The 14,622-nt window shown below is 47.5% G+C and overlaps 1 protein-coding gene across 1 annotated transcript in view; it reads right to left on the bottom strand.

The window, feature by feature from the left end:
• Positions 1-14,622, bottom strand: part of LOC8035248 (ionotropic receptor 25a) — a 77,141-nt gene that overhangs the window by 36,042 nt on the left and 26,477 nt on the right. The window contains exons 5-6 of the mRNA XM_042287467.1: positions 7,932-8,060; positions 4,112-4,288 (exon numbers count right to left, since the gene is read on the bottom strand). Coding sequence (XP_042143401.1) covers positions 4,112-4,288; positions 7,932-8,060 — 306 coding nt within the window. The remainder of the gene's footprint in view (positions 1-4,111; positions 4,289-7,931; positions 8,061-14,622) is intronic.

Consider the following 14,622-nt stretch of genomic DNA (forward strand, 5'->3'; position numbering starts at 1 on the left):
GTCTTAACACCTTGAATGGCCTAAGGTGGAAGAAGAGACAGGTGCCTGAACGGTGCCGCCTCGCCATGGAACAAGTGTGTCGAAGGTTTGCCCGCATTTCTGGCACACGCCGTGAGACGCGCAATATGGCAGGGCTAGAGCAAGCGTCCTTATTCGCGCAAAGGTTTTCGAGGCCGCACGGCGCGCCACCGCGCCTGAGCGGGAGCCCTACACTGAGAATGCCTCTGCCGGGAGATGTGCGAAGCCCGAGTGAAATTTCGGCCCCCTTTCTGGCCTTTTCCGGATACCTCTTTCTTCTTCCTCCGAGCCCCGAGAACGTTCGTACCGAAACCTATGATCTACGCTGGTACTCTGAGCGCCAGAGATATCACACTCATTGTCCGCGAGTATATAACAATTATAGTATGTCGCGAATATTCAAATTTTCGAATAGTAATTCCGAATAATACGCTATTCAATATTCGCTTCGAGGTGAACTGCGATATTCGTACTTTTCGACGTGTTGATCGCCGCGGGTTAGTCCCGTTGAGTGCGCTTCTCACCGAACACCCTTGCACTGCGGCGAAGTAATGCCAACGCAGCTGGCGTTTTTCGCGAGTATAGCATCCCCGTAGTGCAGTAATGCTCGCAGAGAAGCGCACTTCACGGGACTAACGCTCCGATTATGCAAATGTTATACTCGGGGACAACGTTTTCTGGCATTTCCGGAGAAGCGAAGACCGCGTGAGCACAGCTGTGATCGGCACTCAAAGTGCGCGAGCGCAGGGGTACTCATAGCTTTGACTTCATTGCCAAGAAAAGTTGTCCCCAGGTATACCAATATTCACAAGTCCTCAGCCCAGTGTGTGACCTCCTCAGCCCAGCACGCCCATGTTCGTCGCTTCGCAAAGCGAGCAAATCATGCACCATACGCACGAACACTGAAAATGCACCGGCCAGAAACCCTTTTTTGAACGTGTCTGTTTTTTTTTGTTTTTTTTTTAGATTTTATTTATAAGTAAGTATATTTGCATATAGCAGACATATTTATGAATACGCTCGATTAGGACAGCTGTGAAAGATCTGTCGTTTACATGCCACAGTTCATAGAGTTATATTAAAATGAACTGGGCTTTGAAGTGGCAAGGGGAAGGTTAGAAACAATCTTCACGAGTTCAGCTAAAGTTTCGTTTAAGCATGGTGCGCGGTAGTGAAAGACTTGCAGAAACTATTCGATATTCGATTCGAAGATATTCGGCAAAAAAAAAACTATTCGGTTCGACTTCGTTCCGAACTCAAAATTCACTATTCGCACATGCCTAATTTAAATTTATAAGTTTGACACGAATCGCAAAGTTTTTTTTTTTGTGTGAGTGTTTTTGTTTAGTCGTTATTGCTATATTTTTTTTTTTGTGTGGGCGGTCTGTTGAGGCATGCTGCGTATCCCGAAAAGAAGCGACAGGGCACTGCCTCGTCTACTCCGCCTTTTGTACACGTCATACGGAAAACCGAAGGCTTTTTGTGCGTGTCTGGTTGTGCCACGCCGAATGTACCGAAGGGAAACTTGCCGCGGTCTGGTTTCTTTACGTTCAAGCCGCTTTGTGTATACGCGTCAGAGCCAAAATTGAAGGTTTGTTTTGTTTGTGCTTGGTTTGTGTTCGGTCGCGCCCCTTCTGGGTATGCCGAAGGGAAGCGGTCTGGGTACAGCTCGTTAGCGGCAAGGCCACTTTCTGTACGCGTTGAATTCATGGTATCGGCTGTCGGGTGACCGCGTCCCGACCGCCCAGTGACGCTGTTGAAGCTAGATGAAGTTAAAATTGATCCTGTGTTGTTTTTTTGTAACCCGAAAAACAGAGCTTTGATTGGAGCTAAGAAGCTCGTTTCCAATTCGTCTAAGTGAGTGTCTCCGGATAGCGGATAGTTCTTATATAGAGAGCTGAACTGGCGGGGGCACGGAATCCCAAGAGCAGTCGGAGACGCTGCTCTCCCGTTCTGCGGTCCTGAAGACGACGGGCAGTTGAGCCCGCCGTTGGAACGCCATTGTTGCTCCTCGAGTTCAGTTGGTTTCTGTGCAGCACTGCGCATGCCAGTGTTGCGGTGTAAGTGTGTGAGGAAGTGCGCGAGAGAAAATCATCCGACGGACTTGACCAAGACCATGGAGGAGGTTTTCATCCCCCTGGACCAGCGACGACGACAGAGAAGACTTTTATTATCCCTTGTACTTTGTTGCGCCTGTGCGCTTTGAGTATGCGGCTATGTATTGACCTACTCTTTGGTTTTCTGTTTGTCTTTTCGCGAGCGCGCGTCGCCTAGTGTTTTTTAGAGAGCTCAGTTTTTGTCGCCTTGCCAAGGCAATAAATACGTTTCAATTTTTATCCTCAACCCTGTGGTCGCCTTTCCTGATCACGTTTACACCACGCGTGGCCCTTTCGCCTGTCAACCGACCGAATTATCTTTTCTTTTTGTTTGTACATACATGAGCTGTGCCCTTTGTTAATTAGTAAAAATAACGTGAAAATGACAAACTGGCCCACGGACTTCGTGACAGAGTTGCAGTCCGGGATGTGACTATGTGCAAGACACCAATGTGTAACACGTTGCGCTAAGTGTCACCGTAGATAGAGCTTTTTTTTTTTGACCTGGTGTTGCGCTGAGCTCTCTCCGCAAATCGCAGAGACTGGTTCACGTCTGCGAGAGAGTTGACGCGCGGTCACACCACAGCCACAAACCAGCCGTGGTCACACACTCGGTCACCTATACCCACTAGAGGAGACAACATATTCTCTGTAACAGAGACCTCTCCTTCACTCTTCTAACAATAGTTCTTCTTCCCCTTTTTGTATCCGTTCTTTCCACTTTACGTTGACACAGTCTGTAATGTTCTGGCGCATCTATTTTCCGCAAGCCCGCGAGCGAATCGCTGTATGATATAAGGTGGAAGTTCCTCGAATGAAAGTTGCCCCAAATCAGCTTTTACTCGCAAGCGAATCTGCACTGGGACTTTGAATACGAGCTGTCACGTCCCCGGAATCCCGGTGCAGACTGTCGAAAAGATTTTTTTAGGCCTCGTCATTCGCATGCTTCTCTCCGTAGGTCCCAGTCACTGTATCTACGTGGGCCGAGGAGGAAGTATCGGCAGAACCATAGCCTCCTCTCTACTGAGAAAGCCTGGCAGATCGCCACGAGACGTGGCCGCCAAAAGTGAAAAGGCAGAGCTGCAGACAACGGATGAGAGGAGAGACGTGCAACGGGCGCGCCGCTGCGGGGAGACGCCGAAACACACTTCTCCCCAGCGATGGAATGTCCGCTCGTGCTCCTCGCGTTCCTCGCGCTACCGCTTCTTTTATCGTCGGGTTTGAAGACCATGTTTCGGGTCCTCGCCGCTGCAAAAGCTGTGCGCTGAATACCAGGTTCCTCGAGAAATGCTCTCTGCTACCAGATCCTTGTGCTCCAAATCTGCGACCGGGCACTCTATGGCTCCGTCGTCGAACTGCCAGGCTTCGTGAGTATAGAGGAGGTTTTGGCAGAACACGTCGATTATATAGAGAATATACTAAAGCCATACAAAATTACTGCAGGTTTGGATATTTGAACTGGATATTGCCATCAAGCTTCAAGTTACGCAAGGCGTTGTGAGGGAGGCTACGAATGTCTAATGATGCGAGTGACAATATACTGCCCAGTGCCTGACGTACACATCTAACTGCGTAACTTGCGTGAAGCGCCGCATGGCCTGGCCACAGACATACGGTGTTTCGTTTCCGTCTGGAGAGATACCATGCCGACTTGTCACTACCGGAAGCTGCTCGAATGACTGAGACGGCGAGCTATATGCATACCAAATGAGATCCATTGGCTGAATAAAAAAAGGCAAGTTACAAGGGAGGCTTCGACTGAAAGCCTTTTTAAGCAATTCAGCCCTTGTAAAGACAGAGAGCCTCTTATGTGAATCTCAAAGCCGATGACAGACTATTCCCTCGACCTTCCCATGAACCAACCATTGTGCCGACAGGCCTCTATTACAAAACTTTTTTGTGCCGTTTTTTTCATCACCCAAAAAAGTTGGTGCCTAAACATTCGATCCGTTATACTGTCCTCACTACCGTCTCTGGTTGTAACAGGCGTAGCTCACTTCTTTTATGGTGGTCTCCAGTTGGATGTCCTTACGCTTCTCCATGAAAGACGTCGGAATGGTCGTGTTAGAACAAGTCTGGAACTCGAGGACAGGCGGCATTCGGCTAGCCTTCCTTTCCTCGTTCATCGCCTTGACGGCCATCTTCGTCGTGTCGATGTAGAACGCCACGTCCAGCTGAAAGAATTAAGGCGCGAAGACAGCAGATGCTGTTAGCAGAGATACGAAAGTGAACCTCCTGTGGAAAGCCTCAGGAGGAGAGTCCACATGTTTCGCTAAGATAGATCCGCCCTGAAGAAGTTGAGTCTTTGAGAGAAATCTACATTTTGCGGCCCTGATAGCACGAACAAGTTATCGGCGGTTTTCTCTGGTATTTTCTCACTATTGAAGGACTCATCCAAGTTTACTATAGCTGTTGAAAGTGGTCAGTTAGGGTACTGGTGTAAGTGGTAAATTTTGATGTGCCCCCAATAGCCTTTCTAAGTAAGATGCCAGAAAGCGCCGAAGTCGTGTTCGCGCTAACAGTGGCGCGCAGTGTACTCTACCCTTCTGATTCCTCCAGCAGGTCTCTCATCGCGACGTCTGGATGAATGACAAACGTGTTTGAGAGAGAGAAAGAGAAACATTTCTAAAACAGAGTATTTCAAGAATTACAACCTGAACCCGAGTTTAGCAGGCAACTCTCTCAAGGGGAGAGGAAAAACTACTACCAACAAAGAGTCAAGAATACTAACTGTGAGACTTGTGGAAGCGACCATGTGTATCATTAGTCACCTACTTCACAGGCGTCACTGGCGTGCGCGCGACACTTGTTCGGTCTTCATCTCTGCATGACATTCAACTGAGGCCGATTGTGGATTAAGATGGGTTGAAGGTTAATTATAGCGTATGTTTTGTCCAGTTAATCTTAGCCTGAAAATCATTTCACCTCATACTATTGGGCAGGAAATTGAACTGTAGCGAGCGCTTTATCGAGCTTGTTGTCCCCACAGCCCAGTGTTTACTACGAAGAATTTGAACCTTGTCATGGACGGTTCGGACACGAGCGCGCCGCTCTGCTCAGTGCTTTGGTCGCAGGAGGAGCGGCATTCGAATCGTCCCCTTCGATTTCTCTGATCAAAAACAATCAAGAAAATCCGGTTTGTTGTCCGTACAGCTGAAGCGTACCGCGAGAGGCGTGACTGTTCCATCTCCTCCCCAATCACTAAGCGCGCGAAAGGTAAAAAACGGAAACGATGGACGTGGCATTACCTCTGAAATTTTCGACTGCTGGGGGCGTGCTGCTCGTGTGGGCAAGCACGTGCAAGTGCTAGTGTGCCATGTTACCTTCAAGCGCACGCTGCACGCGCTTACACACGAGGGTCGCTAGACTCGTTAGAAGGGTACTCCGGCGATTTCTTCAAGTACCTGAACCAACTATATTTTCGGAAAACCCGGCGCCTTTACGATATGCTATTTGGAATCGTGAAATTCATAATAGTTATTGCGAAATCCGCAAATGAAAATGTTGCAAAAATCAACATTCAGATATGCCTCACTCTTCAGTGCCGTGACGTCAGTGGAAGGCAGGCTTGCGAGTCGAGCGAGAAGTCTCAAAAATAGACCATGCCAAGGATTTGTTTCGTGCTGGTGTGCAGGTACTTGAGCGAGCGTCCAAAGCATTCATTTGAGATTATGAAACTGCTTGTAATCGGTCGGGAACAAAATGTGCAGGAACCCATGACTTTCATTGGCGTTACTTTTTCATTGTTGCCAGTAGAGCCTTTCAGTTTGAGAATACGGTGAGGACCGAAATTATAAATTCAATAACTTCGTAAAAAATATTTTGGCTTAATATTTGAAATACTAATTTAGCGATATTCGTTGATGGGTCAAGTAAATTTTCAGGCGAATCGGGGACCATGAAGAAATCGCCGGGGTACCTCTTTAAACACAAAGTTAGCGCCGAAGGTTACGGAGCTCGCTGATTGGACTCTAACGAAGATGACCTCACACGGGATGAGGTGTGAGTCACTCACTCAAACTGTCCCTCGTTGCTCCAAACCGAATAACGCACCGGACGAAGATTTCTTAGCGCTTTGGAACCAATGAGGGCGTATTAAGTAAAAAGCATTTCGTAAATCGGTTAAACAATCTTATTGGACACAAACTTGGACTGCCTGATGGTAATTGAAGAACACATTGAAAATCGTGCGCCCAGGTTAGAAATCCAGGGAACGAACAAAACTGCCCGTGTCTGCATGAACCGTTCCCTGTCGTTGGTGTGGTTGTCTGAACGTCTCGTGCAATGTTATTAGACACAAACTAACACCGCCTTGTAGTCACTGAAGAACACTTCCAAAATCGCCAACTTAAGTTTCAAGCGTGCAGCTCCACCTAATTTCACGCCCGTGGCTTCGTCGCCTTGCCACCCACCTAGCTTTATTGGTTTTATCACCCGAGAACGTGTTTGTATTGTTTTCATTATCAGCAGTCTCATGTCTGTTTCTACGTGCCGTAATGGTGTCACAAGACGACGTATTCTCACGTGACGTTTGAATGTCACGTGACATTACAGTGCCACGTGACGTCATGACATTATGCGACTCACGGTGTCACCCGACGTCACTAAGTCCCATTGCGTCATCGTGCAAAGTGACTAGACAATGTCACGTTATGGTATCCGCTGACGCCAGGTAACATGTGACGTGATGTTAGCGCCGGGACGTCATTGTGCAATGTTTTGGTGGTGGCGAAAATGGCCCGCGCCGATATGGAGCGCGGTCGTCGGCGCGAACCCCGCCAAGTGTTCCACTATCGCAGTGAAGAATCGATCTTGGGGTTGCGCGTGGCCCTTTAACCCGCACCTACTGGAACAAGACGTGCGGCTGGGCCAGCACTTGTGTGCAATCAATCAGAAGTCAGCGTTCGGCGGGGACTCGCCTTTTCTAGATCCGCCTCATGAGCCGGAAGCGGTTAGGGGCCGCCATATAACACATTATGTGGTAGACTCGAAACACGTCATCTAGCAGCAAAAAAAAGTAGAAAAAGAAAACGAGATTTCTGGAGATGACGTCACGCCCTCCCCCTACCTCCTCGCACTCACCGGGCCTGGAAGGAACGAAGCGGCTTCAAACTGTATTTTTCTTCTCAGCTACGGACTACTTCAGTTTACCTTTATGTTATAAATATAAATTGGGTTCATCTTTTCGTGTGTTCATATTTTTTGTTTATTTATTTCAGAAACCCTAAGGGCACAAGGGCATTACATAGGGCGGGGGGTGTTGCTCTAAATTCGGTAAAAACAGACATCCAACAGAAAACAACTATATTCCTTGTACGTAACGAAATATGGAGCTGCCTCGAAAATTGCACAGTGTAGTGAAAATAGTCTCGCAGCCGCGCTGCTGGTGTGTCTGAAGTTCGTTTATATTTGTTTTATTGAAGTTCAGCTTGCGAACTTGGACAAAACCTAATTTTTACGCTACCGTAAAACACAGTGTAACCCTTCGCTATCTCAATTATGGATATGTAAATTGTTCTGGATTCTATCTGGATTTCAGGTTTTTCGAAATTATTCCTTTTTCTGGCATTCTGGATTTCAGGTTTCTAGAAATAGATTTCCAGTTCCATAATCCAGAGAGTGAAAAGTTATACTGGGTTTTTCGGTAGGGTAGCTATGCGAAATAAAGGCAGGCTTTTATACGCTCAATTAAAAAAAAAAAAAAAAAAAGCACAGAGAGATGAAATGCGTGGCTGATGAGCTCCAACGTTACGTGCCTGTCCAGCTTGGCAGCCAGCACTTACCAGGATCGAAAACGTGGCTGGAGCCAGTACTTACCCGGGACGAAAACGGGTAGTTCTCTCGGTCCTTGTGGGCCGGGGTCTCCAGTGCAGGGTCGGTAATCTCCGGAGTTGCCACCAGAGCCGTTACATTCATGCACTCCTCGCATTTGGCAACAAATGTGTCCTGCGGAAACGAGAGGGAGGGGTTTCTTTACGCCAACGCGCTGGTTACAAAGAAGTGGGCATCGGCAGCTGCCGTCTGGAATGACGACTGACAAGCCTCGGGATCACCTGCAATCTGAAAGCATCCTCGACCGCGCACCGGAATATGTCGCGATGATCAAGTGAGACACGTCACTTTTCTGTAACATCACGACGGCTGTCGATATCGAAACTAAACGCGCAATGCCTGCAGGAAGGACAACCCTCGTTTGACGCCTGAGGGTCACGTGTTAATGACGAAATTTGTATCACCTTTGCGTCCCAGCGTATCGAAGCATTGACTTTTTGTTGAGTAGTTTATGTACAGGTTTCTCTTTTTTTTTTTTTGTAATATGTAATCGAAAAAAAAAAGAAAAAAACTTTTAGAAAACGTAGAGTAGTCACTCGAGCCGTTTCGTGACCGAGCTAGGGACTCCACCAGCCGCTAATCCACGCAGCAGTGGTATTTCATTTAGTCGGTTGTAATGTAATTATAATTTGAATATATAGCCTCTCTTGAAAGTGTAATCTTTTAATATAAAATATCGTTTTGACTACCGCCAGAAAGATCAAACTGCTGCGGCTATGGCCGCGGCTCGAAGGATGGCTTTGGAGCCGTCAACACTACGAACGGCGGTTGCTTAGGCTACTTCGGCTCCATGACCTGTGTTTGCCGTCGAGTGTTTAGTGGGTTCTTTGACTTGTCGTCTCAAGAGAATTTCCAGACATTCTTTCCTTGTGAAATTGGTAAGTCATGATGTGCTTAGCTTGTTTGTTTGTGGGGTTTTGGTTTTGTGCATTTGAACGTGACGTATGCGTCAAGCCAAAAGCACCCGTCTTTTTCTTCCCTTCCAAGAACACTTTACCACTCACCCCCATCAACTCGTCACCGTTCAATGAATTCCTGGCCATCAGGGCTTGGGAGAAAATTCAAGAGTGCACGCGCTCTCCCACGCTGAAGGAAATCCGGGGCCTCCCACCCTCTGGCCTGAATCCCATGACCCACGTGAACACCGCAAGCAACTACACAAAGCCCGAGCAGTTATTCTTAAAGAACTGCGCACGCCTGCCTCGATTTTCCCGCACAGACGATGTTGGAATATCCGCACAAGAGACCACTCATATCTAGAACTTTATAACCCCCCCCCCCCCCCCCCCCCCATCCCCCAACCTACGCCCTACCTCTTGGGAGAGCTGGCTTGCCCCACCAAAAGAACACCAACACGAACTCTACTAATATTCCTGATCCAGCACGTTCACAACCTTCTTGGGGAAGGGTGGTATAGATCTACTCCTCGAGCACCGGGCGAGGTGTTTGTCTTACAATAAATATTTCCTCTCTCTCTTCTCTGTGCTGGAAAAGAGCAGCGAGTACTGCAGTGTATTAGCGCTGAGATGTTTCGGTGGCGCCCTCTCATGGTTTTCATCCGTGACGTCACGATTTGACTCGCCCTGACATCACGAGTTTTTACCCTGCCTACTTACCATCAGTTGTGATGACAAGTTCGATGGTGTGATTAAAATGCGCAGTGGAAGCTAGGAGCCATTACAATCTGAAATTAATACCGTCGAAGTTGACAGCCTAACAGCGCTCTTTTGCCCGTGGTTTGGCCAATCGTGGAAAGCTGATCGCAACGACGCTTTTGTTCGCGAACGTCGCTAATACAGTGTGCAATGAAAAGGTGCGCGCAGTTGCAGGCAGGGCATATGAATGTTGACTTGGCCTTTCTCGCGTGAGCAAGCTCCACGCGCGTGCTGCACGTGCTGAACGCATGTCGTTGTATTACGTGACTGTGACGTGCAAGTCAAGCTTCCACGTTGCCCATCTTTGTGTATGCTAACCTCGAACTTTGTGGGGGTTTCTTGTCGCAAGGATATTTTTTTCATAATATTTAAGAAAGGATAGGCACCATACTCCATCTCACAAGATGTGTTCAGTGCTATCAAAAACGGAGCGCGGGCGTAACTCTGCGCAGCAGCCTGTTGCATAAGCCCATTGTTTTCACGGCTCTGCACACAACCTGTGACATGGAGTACAGTTTCGTATAATCTCACGATGACAAGTATGTTAAGTTTGTTTTCTATTTTAAGCCCCCGGAATGTTTGGCTACGGCAGCTACTGTTGCGTAGCCTGGTGCAGGAACATTGGAAGAACGCGAAAAAGATCGGGAAGAAAGTTCTTTCGGATTCCACAGGACGACAAGTAGGTTGTGGTTTCCTCCTGTATTTTTGTTTTAACAACATGCCGAATGCGCAGTTCAGTTGAAAGTGATTAAATTGAAACCAAAATCTTTTTTTTTTTTATAACTCAGTTGATAACTCTAAATAGCTTGATTTCTGCTCAGTGCAACTCAAAAAACCTTCAATTTCATTCCGACTGCACTGTGGGGGACTAAAAGGCCATTGTTCACCAGCCGCAGAAAGCATACGTAATACAAGTTGGGTTTGAGTAGCAGATTTCTTTAAATATTTTCTAAAGTTCTAAAGCAAGATATTCACAAAAGCTCGATTATTTGTTTTATATGTTTTAAAAGTGTGGGATTCGCAAGGTTGATCTAAAGCATACACAGACTTGCGAGCATAGACATTTTCGTGGAAGATAGACCATTTACTAGTGCCTGTTTGTCAAACAAATATCGGCCTTCGTAATGCACTGACCTCTTGCGTTCAGAATAATAGTGATTGTGTTACTACCTTACTTTTTGTGACACAGCACAAGCCTTGAGCAATTGCTGTTGCCAGCTTTCTCCGAGAAAAAAATGGCAAAAAAAGTGAGTTATCTGGGGAAGTAGGGAAGTTGCAGAACAAACTGATGATTGGAAATATGTAATGAGAATTAGAAAATCCCCTTCTCTATTTTCATATTATATAATAGCTACCCTGGAAATGTCATCTTGTAACCAAGCCTCTCTGCTTGCGTTTTACCTTCAAAATATTCTGTTCCTTTTCCACTGTTTTGTTAGGCATAGTTTTACCATTGACGATAACTCCTGGTGGTAGTTGTGTTGTCTTTTTTGAGAATTATTGACATTTATAAATAATAAAAGTATCATAGTACGATAGATAAAAGACTGGCAAATTACTGACGGTGTGTTAGTACGGACTGACAACCGGCAAGTAATAAAAATAACCGGCCTTGCCCGTCGAAAACCGGGCAGTTGGCAACCCTATAAGCAATGAGTGAAAAGGTTTTAGTCTATGTGCACCTTAATGAAATAACTGCTACCCTCTCAAGCAACATTACTTTACTATAATTCCCATGTGACAACATGATATACGCACCATTATGGTCAGGCATTTTTGTTTTTTTGGCAATGATGCACCTTTAATCATAATAAACCACAATGCATGTTACAAGTCTAAGGCCTGAATCAATTATTCCGGCAGAGAGAACCTCCTGGATAAAGCGGCTAGTGAGGTATATATGTGAAGTATCACCTCTGGCAGTGATCACTTCACGGCGCGAGACTTCACGGACCCTTAACGAAAGAGGCTAACAAAGACAGCTGTGCCTTCGGTTCACCGAGTGACACACTGTTCGCCCGGTAATACCTTTTTCCATACCCCATGGAAGCCACCACGTTTTACGTATCCTCTGATGACTGCCCCTTGGCACCTTTCACGGTTGCCCATGGTAAGAAAAAGGTTCCGCTGAAAAGAGCAACCTGTGTCTAACAAAAAAAAAAAAAAAACCCTTTTTGCAGACCACACATACGCGACCACCTCCTCCTGCACACCGTCCGACGGCTGCCTCGTGGCACCTTCCACGGTTGCCTAGAGGTAATAGAAAGGTTTTGTTGGAAACCACAACCTGTGTCTAACAGAAAGTATCCTTTGCGGACCATACGTAGGCGACCACCTCCTTCGGCGCGTCCTCAAACATCCACTCCGTGACACCGTCCGCAAGTGCAAGCTCTGAACCAGTTGCAGCTTGTATCAGTGTTGCGGAGTTGCCATTCTGGATTTGGAATGATTCCGAAATCATTCCGTACTTTGCGACCCCGTAATGACACGATGTGCGAAACCGCTTGGTAGTCTGGGAGCACTGTGCACGCGGCCACCTTGGAAGCGTCAAATATCTTGAATTTAGGTTTCTCAGTATTTCCAGGGAATGGAAGCTCTGCCACTAAGTGGGATTCGGAAACTTTATTGTTTTCTGACTTCCGATCACCCAACTTGGACAAAGGACTAAGCCGTCATGCCTTTCATCTCTTAGCACACTTTTAATTTTTTTTTCTCGATGCGAATGCGCATGAAGTTGTGCTGTTTAGTGGTAGACTGCTCCACACCAATACATGCGACTCAAGGTTAGTTTTTTTTAAATTTATTTGTTACTGGCCAAAAATATTTTGTTTGATAGAAAGCTTTGTGTTCTTCTAAAGGAAACTGTGGCCCGGGCAATATTTTTCACGCGTTGCAAAGAGCTCAAATCGTTTTCAGATAGCATTGACCTCAAGCACAGTTGACGGATTTCCGCCAGCAATGAAGATTTGTTCAACCCTGGCAGAATAACTGCATTAACTTTCTCAAAACTACCCCCGAGCTTCTTTGCTCTAAAGAAAAGTTTTACCTCAGTTGCGACAAAAATAAAACAAAAGAAAGAAAGAGAAGGAGATTGTGAAATGAAGTTGGCACCGCCTGCTTCATTCGCTTCAAAACGATACGATAATCACTCGGATTATCGTATCGTTCTGCCTCCCCTGTAATCAGGAACCATTGTGCGCAACTCTGTGCTGCTGTACGGTGACGTGAGTGCTCGCCCATACCAGATGGGTGATTTAAGGGCCGAGATGGAATGTCTTGGTGTGATTGGGCACATCGAGGCGCTCGGCGCCTACCAAATGAATCATCTCTGGATGGTGACCTTCAAGACGTCGGACGCCGAGCGGCGCCTGATCACCGACAAGCAACTGGAGGTAAAGGGCAAGCATTGCGTCGTCGTGGACTCGGAGAACGCGGACGTCCGCATGAAATTGCATTGGCTCCCCCACGTATCAGACTAAACCGTCAGGAGGGCCCTAGAACCCTTTGGGAAGGTTCAGGACCTGAATCGTGAAAAATGGAAGGCGGAAGGATTCACCGGCGTCCAGTCGACGACCAGACCAGTACGGTTAAGCCTAAAGGAGGGCGTCGCTCTATAACGCCTTCCGCACCAGTTGAGAATTGGTGGTGGCAACGTTCTGGTCGTGATTCCGGGACGTGATTCATTATGTCTACGCTGCAAAGGTACGGGACACATTCTACGACAGTGTCGTGTACCGCGATGCGACGAATGCCATCGCTTTGGACACGAGCGAGACAACTGCGTCCGTACCTACGCTACAGTGACACAGGAAGTGGTGGCGGATGGAGATGGTGTCCTCAACATGGACGTGGAAGGGGCAGAGGAGGCCGCACGAGACGTCGAAACTGAGGTTTCTGCCACAGCCAGTGCGAAAGAGGCCCCAGTCGATGTATAGAAGGAAGTGCACTCTCTATAGTTGCAGCCCGAGGGGACGCCGTGAAACCCGACACTTCGCAAGCGTCGAGCAGCAGTCCTGTCGTATCGAGCGACGTCTGAATGTATATATTAAAAGACGTAGAGGCCATCCAAGCCCCAGAATCAAAAGACACGAGCCAGGCCAGCCTGAGCGACGACAACTCCGACCTTAGCAACGCAAGTGAAACCACCATGCGGCCAGGGGTAGCATCAGCACGCTCCGAGTTCAAGTGGCACAGGAACATCACACGGAGGGAGCGCTTTAACCCAAAGCCGCGCATCCCGACGGAAGAGCGACGCCGGCCAGCCCCTCCGTAGGTCACTTCTTTTTTTGTTTTTTTCTTTGCTCCGTGCTCATCTCTTGACAGTGTTCTCGTCGCATGGCTTCACCCGCACCCCCTTTTTCCACAAAATGCGACCCCTCAGGTTTGCAACCCTCAATTGTGTCAGTCTTGTGGAGAGAAGAAAGCAATGGGTGCTGGACTTTATTATTCTGCACGAGCGTGTTGATGTCGCATTTTTTAAAGAGACCTAGATTGCCACAGGCGGTCAAGTGGAGGAGATGACGCGCTTTTTTGATCGTCACTTCGTCATCTTCCTGTCGAGGGCAATTGGACAGAGCGGAGGAACGGCGATAATGATTCGCAAGAGGAGAGGCATCGCAATCTGCCCCGAGTGGAAGGGAGACAGGAACGGACGTGTGTGCGCTGTAGGAATGCTACTGTGGGCAGCTTCACAAGCTTGTATCTGTGTATGCACCTAATGACGTGACTGAGCAAAGGGACTTTTTAAAAAAATCGTCGCCAGTACCTCGACACACCTTGTTGAACGATTATCGCTGGCGATTTTAATTGTGTGCTGGCCGAGAGGGATTGCACGAAGCGGCTGAAAACGGACGTCAGCCGGGCGGAACTGCGAAAACTGCTGCACGACTTTGACTTGGTGGACGCTAAGGACAACGAGGAAACAGCCAACTCAATGTACACGTATTGGAAAGTAAATTACTATGCTCGACTAGGTCGTATTTACCTCTTGGGAGACTTTTTAGCAACGACGCCTGTGTTAG

Source organism: Ixodes scapularis, unplaced genomic scaffold, assembly GCF_016920785.2.
Source record: "Ixodes scapularis isolate PalLabHiFi unplaced genomic scaffold, ASM1692078v2 PGA_scaffold9__187_contigs__length_104089568, whole genome shotgun sequence".
Taxonomy (NCBI): Eukaryota; Metazoa; Arthropoda; class Arachnida; order Ixodida; family Ixodidae; genus Ixodes; species Ixodes scapularis.